Source organism: Pseudopodoces humilis, chromosome 3 (genome assembly GCF_049639895.1).
Source record: "Pseudopodoces humilis isolate 2021_Gansu_Grassland_sample_001 chromosome 3, ASM4963989v1, whole genome shotgun sequence".
Classification (NCBI taxonomy): Eukaryota; Metazoa; Chordata; class Aves; order Passeriformes; family Paridae; genus Pseudopodoces; species Pseudopodoces humilis.
The window spans coordinates 5,029,524-5,045,593 of NC_142202.1; the positions used below are offsets into that span (position 1 = coordinate 5,029,524).

Consider the following 16,070-nt stretch of genomic DNA (forward strand, 5'->3'; position numbering starts at 1 on the left):
AACCCTGGAGGTGCCACAACCACACAGCGTTGCTAAGTCAGCTACAAGAAAAGAGAGCCCACGATACCCAAGTCCTTCCCGTGTGCCCGCCTCACCCTCAGCGGCTCGGAGGGCGGCGGGGCGCTGATCTGTACCCATCTGGGGGACGCGGTGGTGCTGAGGGGACCGAGAGAAGGCGGTGGTGCTGACTGAAGGGCCCCGCCGGCTGAGGGGAAGCGGTGCCGCCTCACGGCTCCCGCCCGCCCGACGCCGTTGCCAAGGAGACGGCCATGGCGGCAATGGCGGCCGCTGAAGAGGGCGAGGGTCCGGCTGCGGCCCCCGAACCCTCGGCGTCTCCCTGCTCCTCAGGTGAGTGCCCGGGGCTGCCGAGGGTCGCAGCCGCCGCCGCTGCCGGGCGTGGTGGCGAGAGGGCGGCGGGGCTCGGGACACCGCCTGGCCGGCGCTGCGGAGGGGTTGGGGCAGAGCCGGCGGGCTGTGGGGACCGAGCGCAGCCTCGCAGGACACGGACGCGCTGGACATCGCCCCCCTCACGGCCCGCACCTCTCGCCGCGGGCAATTACCTCAGTTTGGATGTTTGCACGGCCAGACCAGCGCGTCCTTGGCAGGGAACACTGTTTGGGTCATCACCAGCTCTCCAGCATCCTCCCCTTCCAGCAGTTTTTCTCCCGTTAAAGCCAGTCTCCTCTACAGGCCTCCCGTTCCTCTGAGTCGCAGTCCCAGGGAGAATAAACCAAGCCCGGATTTATCCCTTACCTGGCTTCCCCAGGGCCCTGGGCAGGAGCGGCTGCTCCCCCTGTTCCTTTTTTCCTGGCCGCAGCAGAACTTCATCCCCGACTCCAGAGCACTCCAGAGGCTTTCCTGGAGCCCAGCTGTGCTCCTGGCTGAGGAGCCACCTCCCCTGAGCACCTCTGTCCCCGCAGGTGTTGCTCACAAACCCGACTGCCAGGTGCTGGCTGGCCCCAAGGGCTGCCTGCTGCTGGCAATTTGGGCTCCATGACATCCCAGTTTGGATGGATACTGAGGTGACTGGAAGTTGCAAGGCAAGATGAAGACAAAAGGATGCACATCTTTTGATCCAACCCAGCCAACTCGGGACTGCCTTTACAACACTCAGGACTGGGTTCCGTTTCCCAAAGGACTGGATCTGGGCTGAGGTTTCCACAGGACATTGAAACCTGCTCAGTTCAGACCTAAGTGCCCATCACTGTGCTCAGCTGTGCCTCAGCTCAAGGCAAGGCATTACTGGAAAATTAACACCAAAAAACCACAGCATTATAGGCAATTCATGATACTGGAATTCAGTTTTAGGAAGATTTTGTTGCATCAGAGTGTTGCATCACTCCTATTAAACATTAGTCACAGCCAAAAATCCAGTGCAATTTTACATAAAGCTGTAAATACAGCATGGCACTGTTACCATATTGGTTCCTTTTATACTGACATATAGGGCTCATGCTTATCTCTGTGCCCAGCATGCAAAGGGATTACATTTAGAAACTGCTCAGCTATTTTCTCCCACTAAAGATAAAACACATGAAAATTTTGTTTACTGGTTTGTGAATAGTGATAAAGGGATGTTTTCAACTGGAAATGTTGAAACTGAAAAACATTGCAAACTTTCAAGAAGGAGTCACAAGTGCTTCCAGCAGCAGTCAGGCACCGGGCTTTGACTGGGAGACAGGGAATGAGAGCACTGGCCACCAGAACTTCCCTCTCTATCAATCTACCTCCATCACAGCTTGGAAAATGTTGTGGGAGAACAGGAGACCAACTAAAATGATTTTCTTAATACCAGGTGTACCGAGAAAAGGATTAATCTGGATTTGAATGAGTTCATGCTCTCTATCAAAACAATGACACAAGCTGGCAGAATGAAGGTAGTGAGTCTGTTGCTGTTTGTCAACAGATAAAATTGTTGCTAAGCAAATGTTACAAGCTTGGGATGTGTGGTTAGGGTTTCAGGAAGCCCTCCCCAGAGCATGTCTGTCTCAAAGTCACACTAGCAATCCTCATTTTCCATTAAACCATCTGTTACAGGTGAAGTGATAAAAAAATTTATGAAGTATACAGGGTTGATAGTATTTACCTAATGAAAATTGACAAGATGCTGCAGTTATATTTTCACTTTAGAAGCTTTTTTTCCCTTGCTTATAACTTTACATGACCCTGGATAGCGTTTTTTTATCCCACCTGTCTTTCTTTGATGCTGCTACTTTAGAAACTTCTAATAAAATTTGATCCAGTCACTTTCAACAAATGCTGAAAAGAAATATTAATTTTAACAGTTAAAATGTTATGGTTGGTTTCATATCAATTGTTGGCTCTTAATGCTTTGAAGCAAAGACTTCAAACTGGGTAAGGACTCAGTGGTGGCTGAATGGTGATAACAACAGACTTCACTATTGCAATAAAAATAATTTCAGTTATGCTCATGGAAATAATTTTATTGCTGTGTGTGAAATATTAAAAGAATACTGGGATAAGCATCTCAAAAGCACCAGAAAAAAATCTGATCAGGAATAAAATTCTACTGAATTATGCATTATACTGTAAGCAGAAATGAAAGTGTGCAGTAAGTGTAAGTTGTGCCATCAATCCCATGTTCTGCATGGGACAGAGGTTATAGGGAGCAAGCATCTGAAGGAATATCCAAGATAATCCATGAAGTAAATCCAAATTCATATGTATCGAATATTATATCCATTTGTGCCTTCATAAAGGTTAGTTACTAGCAGGTTTTTACCAACTGCAGTTCTGCTCATGTTCTGTGGCATTACTAACCTATGTTCAAGGAGAATGTCACTTCTTCAGTGTTTGCTGCTTCAGGGGGAGAAAGAAAGGAAGAGAAAGCAAGTTCTCATCTTAAACAAGTTCCTGAAAAAATGCTGTGCAAAATCCAGGTGCAAATCATGAATAACAGAGGGAAGAAAGTTTTTTGAAGTAAACCCAAGTTCCTTACTGCTGCAGGACGATGGGAAGTGGGACAAAACCATAAGAGAACATTTAAGCTTGTCAGTTCCATCTAAGTATCTTAAAAAACGTTTCTTTTGCTGAATTTCAGTGGTGTAAGTACTGTAAGAGCCTTCCCTGCAGAACCTTCCTGCTGCTGCTCCTCACAGCCCCTGCAGAGTTTGCATCACAACTTTTCCCTGTACTCAGGAGTCAGAAAAAAACTTCCTGTATTGAGGGTTTGCTCAGAAATTGCTTCCTGAGGCTTCAGGCTCTAAAAGCCAGGCTCTGTGGGGACTCCAGTGTTCACTTCTAGCAGGGCATTACTCTGAAGTACCCTTATTTCTCAGCTCTAAGCTTTAAGACTATAGGTGTAACTCCTGCCAGCGGGATAAAAATCTCTGCATTTATTCCCTTTCACTGGACAAAATGCCACAGAAAGCACAACATGGTAGGGATGAGAATGAACAAGTCACATGTGACAGATTTAAGTTATTGCTATTTAAGGATTTAATTGTTTTATATAAGAATATACTTTGTTTATGATCAGAATGAGGGTTATGTAAGACCTAAACAGAAAGGGATTTAAATAATGCCATGTTTGAATGGAGAACATCTGAGAGCAGCTGACCTATTCAGATTTCACTGCAAAGAGGAAGACTTTGCATTGTTTAACTACCCACTTAAACACTTCTGCAAAGGAGCAGCTTCTAACAACACCTTCACCCAGCATGGCTGGACGCACAGGGAGGGAGCTGAGGGCCTTCTCTGGCAGGGAAAACAAGAGGGACAGTTCTCAGAAATTTGCCAACAGTTGACCCAACCTCCAAAACTAGGCTGGACACAGAACTTCCGAAGAAATGAAGGGCAATAGCTACAGAAACTACAACTGGCATGTACCTATGGTACAAAAATTACCTTTCTATGTATTCCCAACCCTCAGTCACCTTAGGTCATCTTTTTTCTACTTTTCCTGCAGTTTTCTCTCAGGCTTCCTTTCCAGAATGGGAGGTCTTGCCTCACAAAGTCTGTTGGAATTGTGCATCCTTCTGCATCTCTCTCTGCAATCTCACCTTCTCACAGACATCCACAAAGCACCCAGCAATAGCCAGGCAGATGCTGGTCCCATGTACAGACTACACTGCAATAAATAAAAATCCCAAACAAACCAAAACCCAAGTATTCTCTAACAGATGTTCCTTCACCTTTTTGAGTTGTATGTCCTGTAAGAGTTCTGGAGGATGGGCTGACCCAAGACTTGCTGAAGCTGATAGGAAGCTTCCAATCCACTTAGGAAAGCTTCAGAAAGGCTCCCTACAATATCTGACCCTTCCTGAGCCTCCAGCCGCAAGTGCTGAGACTAACTAAAAGAGACTAAAAAACCTAAAAGAAAAAAACCCAAAAAGCATTCAGAATTGAGGAAAGTGCAAAGTACTGTGTTGAAGTTTTGTCAAGAAGCATATGATGCATGACCTGGAAGAACCTTTTCCCAGACCAGTGCCTTGCTGTCTGCATCTTTTTTCCCCCCAAGGTTTCTGTTGCAGAGAAATTCAACTTATACTTTTATGTACATAGCCTAGCAGGAAGATCATGCATCAGCTACCAAAAATAAGGAAGGTGCTCAGGCACTGATGAGGTGATGTTAGTATCAATTTTAGTATCAATTTTATGTTTCAGCAAGTGCAGAGGACACGGTGTCTTGCCATTTTTTTTCCCATTGAAAATGACAGATGAACAGCCTCCCGTCAGGCTTCCAAGTAATTGTAGATAATAACAGTTCCTTGAATGGAGAGCAGTTACCCTACAGCTTCTTAACTTAATTTTCTCCTTGAATGAGACCTCTTCGGAACAGTTGGATGACTATAAAGAAAAATTTTGCAAGGTGCTATTTGGGTTTATGTAGTCTTTATATGTGCTGCCCATAATAAAAGATGAATTAGTTCAAAGCCTAGTGTTCTGTCAAGGTAAAGTGGATATTTTCGTGCTGTGAATATTGTCTGATTCCTGATTTTACTGGCATGTCATTATAATCTCATCTGTGAGATTACATGTTTTCTTTTTTGTCCATGCAGAAAGTACTTCCTTGAAAGAAGACAATCTTTCCTATCCTGGGATGCTACCAGTAGATAAAAAGCTTCTAAACTTACAGATCTACAAACTTCTTCAGTGTGTTCACGAGAAAGACAAGAAGCAAATAGAAAATCTGATCCAGAAAGGATTCCCAGATCTCATTAATTACACAGAGCCTAAGGAAGGATACAGCGCCTTACACTTGGCCTCCATGAAAAATGACATTGAAATGTGCCGCTTCCTGCTGGAACACGGAGCTCATCCAGATGTCCACGACAACATGGGATGCACTCCAGCCATGAAAGCAGCTGAGCTAGGCCATGAGGTGATTTTGGAATTATTAGCAAAAGCTAATGCAGACATGACTGCTGTGGATAATGAAGGGAAAGGTGAGTGAGAAGGAAATACCACAAAGCAATCCCTTAACTGTATGATGCGCTTACTACATGTGATGTGTCCTACCTGTGGAGAGGAGCTGTGGTTGAGGATTATCCTTACAGCCCAACAGAAGCTCTTGGCCATACAGCTTTGATGAAAATAATTCTCCATGAAGAGTCTAGGCTTTTAAATCATGAGTCTTCCAGTAGAGAGCTGAGAGGTAATTTATGATTGAGAACTGCATTCCTCCTATGACCTGTGACATAGTAAACTCTGGTGTACTCCCCAAGTAAAGACTCTAAAGTAGAAATTTCTTTTGCATGGATACACCCTCAGTGAAGGGATCTCTACTGCAGACTGGTCAGCTGTGAAGCTCACAGCCTCATTACCCTTCTGGTAATTTCCTTTTGCACCCTAATCTCCACTGGTTTCCTTTGCAGGTATTTTGTTTTACTGCCTTTTACCTACAGCACGCCACTCCCACTGCCTGCAAATTGCCTTGGAATATGGTGCAGATGTCAACAACTGTACTACTACTGGGAGGTCTGTGCTTCTACAAGCCTGTGAGCAAGCTCATGAGGTTAAAAAAATATGCCTGATTTTCCTGGAGAAAGGAGCAGATCCGCATGCGAAAGACCCGGTATGAGCATTTCTGTAACTAAGAACAGATAGAGGAGTATACAGCAGATTACATGGCCTTAAATCCTCCCATTAAAATAATAAAGCAGTGACAATTGCTTAACTCTGCAGCCATACCTCTTCTCTTCTGTACCACCCTTTCTTTGGAGGAGAGGGATTTAAGTCTTCTTTTAGATTTTTGTAGGTTTAGAGCACAAATATTTCCCCGAACTTAAATGTAACTGGGCCAGCTCTGAGGAGCTCCAGTTCACTGTACCTCAGCGGAGAAGTGCTGATTTGTACTTGCCTTGATGTGTCATTAGATTTTCAGAGTTGAAATAATATTCACTAAAAGGTAAGTCCATTAGGGAAAATCTGATGAGTAATCAAGGCAGGAATGAGGCGTAAGAAACTTTTTTTTTCTCTTGTATGTCTCAATGATTTATTTGTTTGCTTCCTTAATTTAACAAAGACCTGAAAGACTGAAGCTCTGTGCTGTTGATAAATCAAGAAGCTCAAGCTTTCCCTTAGAGTTATCCAAAGCAAACATCATTATCTAGGAAAAGACAACATTAATGTATTAGTTTGAACTTTTCCCCACAGAACCATAGTGAAATTCCCTGTTTGCTTTGCCTTCCCCATAGCACTCCTCCAGCCATAGCTCCTTATTCTCCTGCTTTCATAAGCTGAGGTGGTATTTTGTGTTAGATGTTGTAAATATGCATGAGAAGATACTCAGAGAATAAAGGATTCCTTAACTAAGGAATGGATTTTCATGGGCTTTATTCAAGGGACTCAAGCCTTCAGTGGGATCTGACTACCTTAGCAGCACTATGACAAGATTCTGGAAGTTTACCTGCAAGTATCTTTGAAACTATTAGACTCTTCTCCTTTTCCCAGTAACAGCTAAAAGGAGACCTCCAGTTTTATGCCAGCTCGGAACAGTCAGATCCCTCTGCCGCAGCCTTAGCACACGGAACAAACCGTGCGATGTTGTCTCGCTCCCCTGCAGGCCACGGGACGCACAGCCGTGATGGAGGCTGCAAGGGAAGGTGCTGCCGAGGTGGTGCTGGATCTGCTGCGGAGGGGAGCCGATGTGAACCTCTTTGACTTTGAAAGACACAGCGCTGCACATTTCGCAGCCAAAGGAGGCTTTTTGGAGGTATTAACGTTTGTGGTGTTAAAGCATTGCTGCAAAGCCAAACCTGGGTGGTTTTTTTTTTTGTTTTTATAGGGTTTTGCTTTGGGTTTTTGGAGAGTATTTTTGTTGGGTTTTTTTGAGTCCATTATCTCAGCTGATCAAAACATAATAATCAGTAACCAAAAGCAGATTCTTTTAAGTATCAAAGGGATTCCAGCAGTGATAGATAGCCCAGACAGGGGCTTAAAATGAGCTGGCAAGAAGATTGTCCTTGGTGTCTACAACTAGACAAGGCTTCTGTTTCATCAGTTAAATAAGCATAATAGTATAGAAAACATTAATGGTATATGTGCATTGACCAGCTGGACATGGGAGAGAACTTCATTATTAGAATGGGAATGTAAGATATTGCATTTATTTGTAAATCAATCTCACATTTTCACATGTTAAGAAACAGACAAGATTGTTGGTGGGACTCTGTTTGCTTTTCTAGATTCTGACGATTATTTCAGGTTATAATGCAGACTTGAAACTGGTTGCTATGAATGGTAACACACCACTTCATTACGCTGCGGAGGGAGGATTTGCAGATTGCTGCAGGTATATAGGACAAAGAGGTACACTAAAACTAAGTTACTTTGCAACTATTATCTATATTCTATTTCTGTGCTAAAAGGAAGATTTTGTTTGGGTATCTCTGAATTATTTGATTCTTGGATACCCTGTGGCAAAATTCTCATTCAGAAGGGTCTAACAAGGGCTCTTATCTCATGTGGATGAGAAAAAATTACTTAAAGAAAGCAGCAGAAACACCAGGGATTTGTATTACTTGGTGCTGGACAATATTAAGTGGTTTTGGGTTTAGTTTGGTTTAGATGTATCTTATTAAAACTTCCAATAGAAAATTTTTGACTTGATGATAATTAAAAAAAAAATCTCTGTGCAGTCATGAGGAAAACTTGATGCCCATGGGTATTGAAACATGCCCTAAAGCAGGTGTGATCCTTTCCTGACTTGATCAGATGATCATGGCACTTCAAGCTTTGATCCAAGAGGACCACACAAAATCCCACATTCTGTTCTTGTGATCAAACAAGTGATCCATTGCCAAATTTTAATGTTAGGGTATAGAAATAAGTGACACTTTAATCTTAGTTTGCTTCTTAACCTTGCTCACCACTTCAAGTAAAAATGTAAAGTTTCCACTGAACTTCTCTCTTTTTATATGTATTCATGAGAGGATGAATAAATAGAGCATGGGTTGCTCAATGCTTCTCCCTTTGGGAAAAAAATAGGGACATGTGGCTGACCTTCCAGTCTGGGACCAATGATGTGGTTCCACGTACAATTGCTATTTATAGCTGAAACAGTATAAAATTGTAGGCCTGTGGCAATGAATTGCCTGTGTATTACAAGTTTCTTATATTACATAATTAGGAGTTCCACTGCACTATTAGCCCAACTGTGTCCATATTTCTAGGCTGTGATCCTACATGGACAAATTTGGCAAATCTGAGCCCAAGGGATACTGCCAAGAGTGCTGGGTTTAAAGCAGCAGCAAAAGTATTGCGCAAAGCTGAAAAAGCCTTTAAAAAACCAGATAAGACCCTTGCCTGGTACCTGAAGGTGTACGACTGGTCCCAGCAGCACAAGGATGCCATCTGCAAGGAGCTTGAGACTGATGAAGAAGGAGATGGGATGGTATCCAGAAATGATTTTATATCACTTATTTGGAAGCACTGCGGCACTGTGCATGTGGATGAGGAACAAATAGAAGTTCTTGCTAAAAAGCATGAAGTATCTACTGACAGGATCAGCCTTGATGATTTTTTTAAAGGCTCCAAATATTTGCAGAAAGCCTTTCTGCTATCATCCTTTGGGCCCAAATCAAAGAAAAAGAAGAAACCGCCAAAAAAAAAAGGCAAAAAAGGCAAAAAAGGCCTCCCTGTGCCGATTTGTGTAATACCAAAGAGTGAATGTCCACTTAGGGAAGATGGCCTCCCTACCTACATGGTTGAGGCTGTCCCACACATTCCTGAAAAGCAGCGTTTCAAACGGGAACACCAATCCACCCATCCACTGCTCGATGACCGTGCCTGGTACGTAGATGAGCCAAGGAAAACCCTCATAGATATCAACTACCTTGTCAGAGAAGGAGACTTTGTGTCTCTGCAGAAAGCATTCGACGAGGATGTGCCAGTAGACATAAAAGATAAATATTACAAAACACCTTTGATGGTTGCATGTGCAAGTGGCAACATAGTTCTCGTGGAGTTTCTTCTGGAAAAGGGGTAAGATAATTTCAATTTAATTGCTATTTTGGGAAGGCTTTCAAAAGCATAAATATCCAGTAAATATCTAAGTGCAAAAGACTATGGTTTGCTTTTTGCTTACATAACATTTATTATTAAAATTAGTTCCCTAAGATCTCAAGTCACAGGAGGTAAGTTTATTATTTTTCACATTTTAGTAGAATGGAAATGAAAGCAGCCAAGAGATAAGTTCCCCAGGACTGAAATTTTTTGGTGTCTGGACTGCTGACATTTGGTCAGCTGCAGAGTTCATAGCCATGTCTCAAGTAGTGCATCCTCACAAGCAAATTCTCAAAACTGGTGAGTGATTTTGGGGAAATCTGACTCAAAGGACTTGCCTTAAATCATTGAGGTGATCCTGGATTTTCCTGTTCCACATGCCTGGTTTAAACTTTTGCTTTCCTCTGCAGCTCAGGCAGGCTGAAACAGCAGGATTTACATCAGAAACCCCTGCTACTAATTAGCCTGCTCCTCATTTTAGAAGTGCTTCAACAATTCTGTAGCCTGCAGACACACTTGTGAACAATTTCAATGACAGCTTAAAAATTAAAGCAATTTCAGAAAGATTCAATATATTTGTGTAATAGCATAATCTTTTATTGTCAGACTGCTGTGGTCCTAGAATCCTTTACATAAATGCTTAAATGAATATTTACCAAAGATATTTATGTTGACTTTGTTCTCTCTACCCAAAGATAGAATTCATGTTAATATTAATACCTCAGGGAAAGTGGCTGTAGTCATTGCTCTGCTTCCTGCAAAGGCTAACAGCACATGGATCTTTACACACTCTGGTAATTACACTGACATTCCTAGAGCATATGGAAAATTGTGTAATGTGTATATTCAGGTTTTCCAAAGATAAAGATGTAGAAGATACCAAATTAATCCAACAGATTAATCTCTACTCCTTTTACCAAGCCTCAGTAGACACACTGGAGTCACATCATATTTAACAATAAGACCTAGAAAGGCAGTAACTTAGCTTAAAAAATATTACCAGTTTTAAGGTTTTTTCAATTGACAGAAATGAAAATGGAGAGGAAAGTTATCAGTAGAATTTAGGTTTGTATCTCTCAGCATCATGGACTTGCAGTTTGGCATGGGCATTCAAATACCTTTTACAATTCAGTACAGAACCACAAACCATATTGAATACGAAACAAAACATTTATCCAGACAAATGTTTAGCATTGATTATGTTTAAAATTAAATTGGTGGTATCTACTTTCTATTTTCCTCCAGAAAGAATTAGAAAGAAATGGAATTTGGTCTCATGGGAAATTCTGTGCTTGATGGGCAGAAATGCACAGGAATTTTTAAATCAGTGCTGCATTGTCCCTGTTCCCATTGATTGGTTTCTTTCTGGTAGAATGAAGTTAGGAAAAAGGATTCAGGGGCACAGAGTCTGAGTGCAGGCAAAGAGGCTGGGTTGAGAGAGAAAGTGAAATAACTGAAGTAGCTTATTTTAATGAGAATTAAAACAAATTAAAACTGCATATGAATAAACCATAACAGCTTAGTGACTGAAAGATAGATAAACATGGTAGGTCAGGGGAATGTACTAAGATCTCCTCAAAGGTAGAATTCTGAAAAAGACTAAAAATTTAAACAAGGAAAGGAGAACAGATGAATCTGTGCTTTTATCTAGACAATTACATGTCCTGAAGTGCAAACAGCTATCCCTGGAAGCAGCTTCTTTCATAATTTTTCTTCTTTCTCCCTTCCACCTTGTCTTTTGGGAAGATAGCAGCTTTTTGACCACCAAGTGGGACAGTGACCTTAACTCCCTTCAGGACCTTCAGGGCTGATAATGCTTTTCCTCTCAGCTTCATCCAAAAGCATCATATTGCAAGGATCTCCCCTGAACTAGCCCTTGCTTTCTGCAGAACATCCCAGTTTTAATTTGGGAGCAGAAACAGATCCTAGTCAAGCAGAACAGTAGCTGAATAGTTTTTCAATGCTCAGATTCCCGAGGGCAGACCTTCTGTAACTCCTCTGTCGAAGGGAGAAGCCAATGCAGAGGAATGAAGCAGGCAGAGGGCAGCAACACTGAAAGGAAAGGTGAGCACTTCCCTCTTGTGCAGGCGAGCCCTGCCATGTTGCCACATGTCCTGTAGCACCTGTTCTTGGCCCAGAAGCGTACTTTTAAAATTTCTTATTCTGCTTTCTGCCGTTCTCAGTGAAGCTGGAGCACGAACACTAACAGCCTTTCACAGGACTAAGTTGTTTGAATGCCTGGGTTTTTTCCTGTACCCATGAAAAGTTCCATGTGAAGGACACTGATGGCCTAGGGGGGGGGACATGAGCAGCACTCAGGCACACTTACAATTGCTATTCTGTGACAAGTTCAGAGACTCAAAGGGTGTCAGAGCAGCAGTAGCAATTTGAAAATAGCTATTTATATTGAATATGCCATTGCAGTGTGCAGTTTCAGTTGATTGCACTTTGAGCTGGGGCTGTCACTGTGGATACTTGACAGCTTCAGCTACCACAACTGCTCTTACTCCTGTGCAGGGCTGATGTAAATGCAACAGACAACTTCCTGTGGACTCCTCTGCATCATGCTTGCTATAATGGACACCTGGATATTGCTGAGGTGCTCGTGAAGGCTGGAGCATCTGTGAATGCCCCTGCAATAGGCAGTGCCACCCCGCTGATGAGAGCCATTGAGGCCTGCAGGCTGGACATGGTCTATTTTTTAATCACTGCAGGTGCTGATGTCCAAGCTACAAACAGCAATGGTAAATAGCAATGTCTCCAAAATAGGCTGTTTCTTTATTAAGAATGCCTGGAACACTTTGAGAACTGTTCTGCATTTAGGGTTGTGGTCAGGATTGGGATGAAGGTAACAGGTTCAGTTAGTTTTCTCCAGTCTGGAATCATTATTGAAAAAAAAGTCAGCTTTCTTGGGCTTTACATATCTAGAAAATGAGGTAACATGATTAATTACTCAATTCAGGAGACTGTTACTCCTCACAAGATACATACAGAGTTATAAGTGGCTTTAATGAAAACATTATTTCCAGTTATTATTATTTGAGGGAAAATTAGATTTCAGTTGTGGCCCAGAGTATAGTCTGCCACTCATTTAAGTTATTTATTTTTAGGCACAGGCAGCCATGGTTAAAAAACTTCTTTGCTGCTCTACATGTAAATATAACTCCAGAGAAAAAAATACTTAACAGAAAACCAAATCTGAGCTGGTACTGAAGTGTTATCTCCTCCCAGCTGATCCCTCATTCAGTGTTATTTCCATTGTCTCCAGAGTAACTTAAAAGTTAACATGCATCACCTTTCAAGCTCTTGCTCTAACATAGGAAACAACATTGCTACACAATGAGACTTTCCTTGCCAAAATGCCTAGTAGCGAAACCCTGCTTGCAGAAGGGATGTGTATTCCTTATTTCTTGTATCATGTGGAGTTCTGGTTCACACAGCAGCTCACATGTACTTTACAGACAGAGTCTCATAAGAACCTGGACATATTTTTTCCTTCATTAAGCACTGAAGCTGTTCATTTACACCATAGAGCTTTCTCTTGCCAGCCACAGAGCAAGTACAGGCAGAAGGAGATGGCTAGCACAGTACAAGGTTAGGAATGCAAACCATCTCCTAGTGCTAAATGCTCTCAGCTCTCAGAGAACAAAATGACAACCTGCAGGACCAGTGTATTAAGCTGCAAATGTCAGAACATTAAGAACAAAGCAAGCAATACAAGAATTCCTGCAATATTCCTGCAATGTTACTGCAAAATGAGTTTCAAGGCTTGTTTCTGCCAGGTCTTATTTCTGCCAGCAGTGCTGATGACCGCTAGTCCTCACACCAATGTCAGGCATGCTGCTGGCACATGGGATGGGTAATAAAATACTGGCCATATTAAATTCAGTTGATTGTCCAGTTGCAATAAACCAATGCCAAAGTTAATTTTCATGGTTTACACAGCTATTTATTTTTTAAATACAGGAAAGACTGCCCTTGATCTTGCTCAATTATTTGAAGATGCCACAATAATTGAACTGCTCAAAAATCAACTGCAGATTTTGGCAGAACAAGAACAAGAAAAAGAAGAAGCAAAGCCAGCAAAAGGTGGAAAGCCAAAACCAGCAGAGCCACCGAAACCTGTGAAAAAAGAGGTATGAGAGATGGTAACAAAGAACTGATTTGCTAATAGTTAGCAGGAAACTTCTTTCTTTCCTTTCTTTGCCACCCAATTCTCTCTAACGCTGTAACTCAGGCAGCTTTGTTAAAGTATTTTCAGATGCCAGTGCTTCTTCTTGTGAGTATTAGAACTTGTTCACTGGTTGAAATTTGTCTTGCTAATTATAAAAACATCATGTCTTTCCCAGAAATACATAAGTCCTGTGTCACTGACAGGACACAGAAAAAGATTTCCTTTTCTTTTTCGTTCCTCCTGAAGTATATGCTCATCCAGCTCTGTTGTGGCAAACACTGAACAACTGGAAAGCGTAATTTCTTAAAGGGAGAACCTCTTTTTTTCACAAGATAAGAACAATACCCTTCGAACTGGTAAAAAGATTTTTTATTCTCCTAGTTGAACTCACTGAGACAATACCAGGCTTGCTAACTTCTTATTTTCCATTTTGTCTCATATCCTTCCTCTTCCACTATTTATCTGAGTCCCATTTCTCAAATCCCACACTGATGTTTGCCTGTTTTATTCCTGAATGCTCTGCCTGCCTTGAGCCTTGAGCACCTCAGCGTTGCCCTATTCCCAAACTGACATCAGCCCCTGTGACCACATGCAGGGTCTCTTATTGTGGGTGAGACCTTCCTGATTCACCAGTGGTACTTGTTGGTCACATCCAGGATGCTGTTTAGGGAGAAGATGCAATTGTATCTGCATGGCTGGAAGTGTCCTTCAGCTGCCCTGGACAGTGCAATAAATATGTCCCAGTAGCTAAATGTTGGCACCTCCCTTTCACAAAGGTTTTGAATGTCAGGGACAGCACAGGACTTTCAGAGACAGAAGGATGACAACCTTAGGTGCTTGTTTATTCCTCACTTGGAAGGGGATGGGATCACCAGTGGTACAAGGTGACAGTCTTGGGAGTCATGAAGAGCAGTTAATGTTTTAGTGCCCGAGGAGGAGAGGTGCCTTTTACCTTTCAAAAGGATGGCCCTTGCAATTTTTGATTTTTAAAAATAAGCTTTGAGAAAAACAGATTCTGAACAGATTAAACATTGTAGCAGAGTATCAGAAGATGCAGGATGCATGCCTTCCTTCTGAACATGACTTATTGTTATAATTGGTACCTTCTTCCCCTTCAGTCTCCTGAGGAATCTCAGCCACCCGAGGAAGAGCCTGTTCCTGAAAAGAAAAAGCGTTCCCGTAAGGGCAGTGCTGCTTATTGGAAATCTTTGGCACCGAGAGAAAACAAGAATGACATCTCCTTCAGACCCAGAAAAGTATGTACAGCAGCAAAACTTGAGTGCAGTTTCATGGTAACTTAAAGGTACCTTGCTGAGATCAAAACCCAGAACAATCCAATGAAATTTCTGCTATTCAACTAGCTTAGAGATGATGTGACGCAGCCTGGAGAGGTTGCCACCAAAAAACAGTAAATTAAAGAGTTTGTGGATGTATATTATATAGTAACACATATATTTATATAAAACAAATATTTGTGGAAATCAAACTCTTATCAGGTTTTAAAAAAGGATTAAAGTGGAGCCACAGTAAAATAAAAATGCAACTACATTTATGATATATATTTTTATACTCCTGCTTTTAAAAGGTGGGAGTCTATTTGCATAACATGAGCACCAGCTTCTATCTTGCTCTCTTGATTAGTTATCACATGATGACTTTTGTCAGTGACAGTTAATGAACTAGATGGATCACAGCACACTAAATATTTGCCTCCTAGAGTTGGAATGGTAGAAATGTAACTTTTCTGTCAGGGTCTTGTTAATTCACACTTAGAAATAACTGAGAAACAGAACAAGATAATCATAATAATATAATAATAATTAGTGAGGTAATTTTTGCAGTATTTTTTTTCTCCTTAAAAAGGAAAAGAATACCACTGCTGGCTGAGCAGTTGTGTTTGGAGTTTGTTTATCATTTCCCTAACCCTGATTTGTGCTAGTTTCCAGAGCGGTCTCAGAGGACTTAGGCTACATAGCTGATGACTATACAGCTAATTACTATTTTCCACTCTGAGGATCATGAGCCCAAGTCAGTAATTTTAAATAATTACCTTAAGACCATCTTTCCCATATTATCAGAGGCCATGGCATGTTATAGATTGGAAGTGACAACAAGAGAATGCTCTGTTTATACACACACAAATTGTTGACCTGTCTTCTGCCAGGAGGCCTCACTGCTTCTTTTCTATGTCTCATAATGGAAAGGAGTGCTAGAACACAGCTCTCTTTGGCTAACAGTAGCTTCTTAGTGCTTCTGTTGCAAAAGTCCCATTCAAATTAACTACAAATGCCTTTATTTTGTAGATATGGAGCCCTGATGCCACAGCAATACAGCTTGCAGAGAAGCGAGAATTACTTCAGGAACGCGCTACTCTTGTTGGTCACATGGAAGATTTTACAACCCTCTTCAATAGAAAATTTGAGTAAGA

At 41.8% G+C, this 16,070-nt stretch overlaps 1 protein-coding gene across 1 annotated transcript; it reads left to right on the forward strand.

The window, feature by feature from the left end:
* Positions 1-278: 278 nt before the first annotated feature.
* ANKEF1 (ankyrin repeat and EF-hand domain containing 1) lies at positions 279-16,068 on the forward strand. Its single transcript, XM_005525439.2, has 10 exons — positions 279-348; positions 5,022-5,408; positions 5,838-6,037; positions 7,028-7,177; positions 7,650-7,773; positions 8,637-9,447; positions 11,986-12,212; positions 13,435-13,604; positions 14,761-14,898; positions 15,946-16,068. The coding sequence occupies exons 1-10, from the start codon at positions 279-281 to the stop codon at positions 16,066-16,068; spliced, it is 2,400 nt and encodes a 799-aa protein (XP_005525496.2).
* The last annotated feature ends 2 nt before the right edge of the window (positions 16,069-16,070 follow it).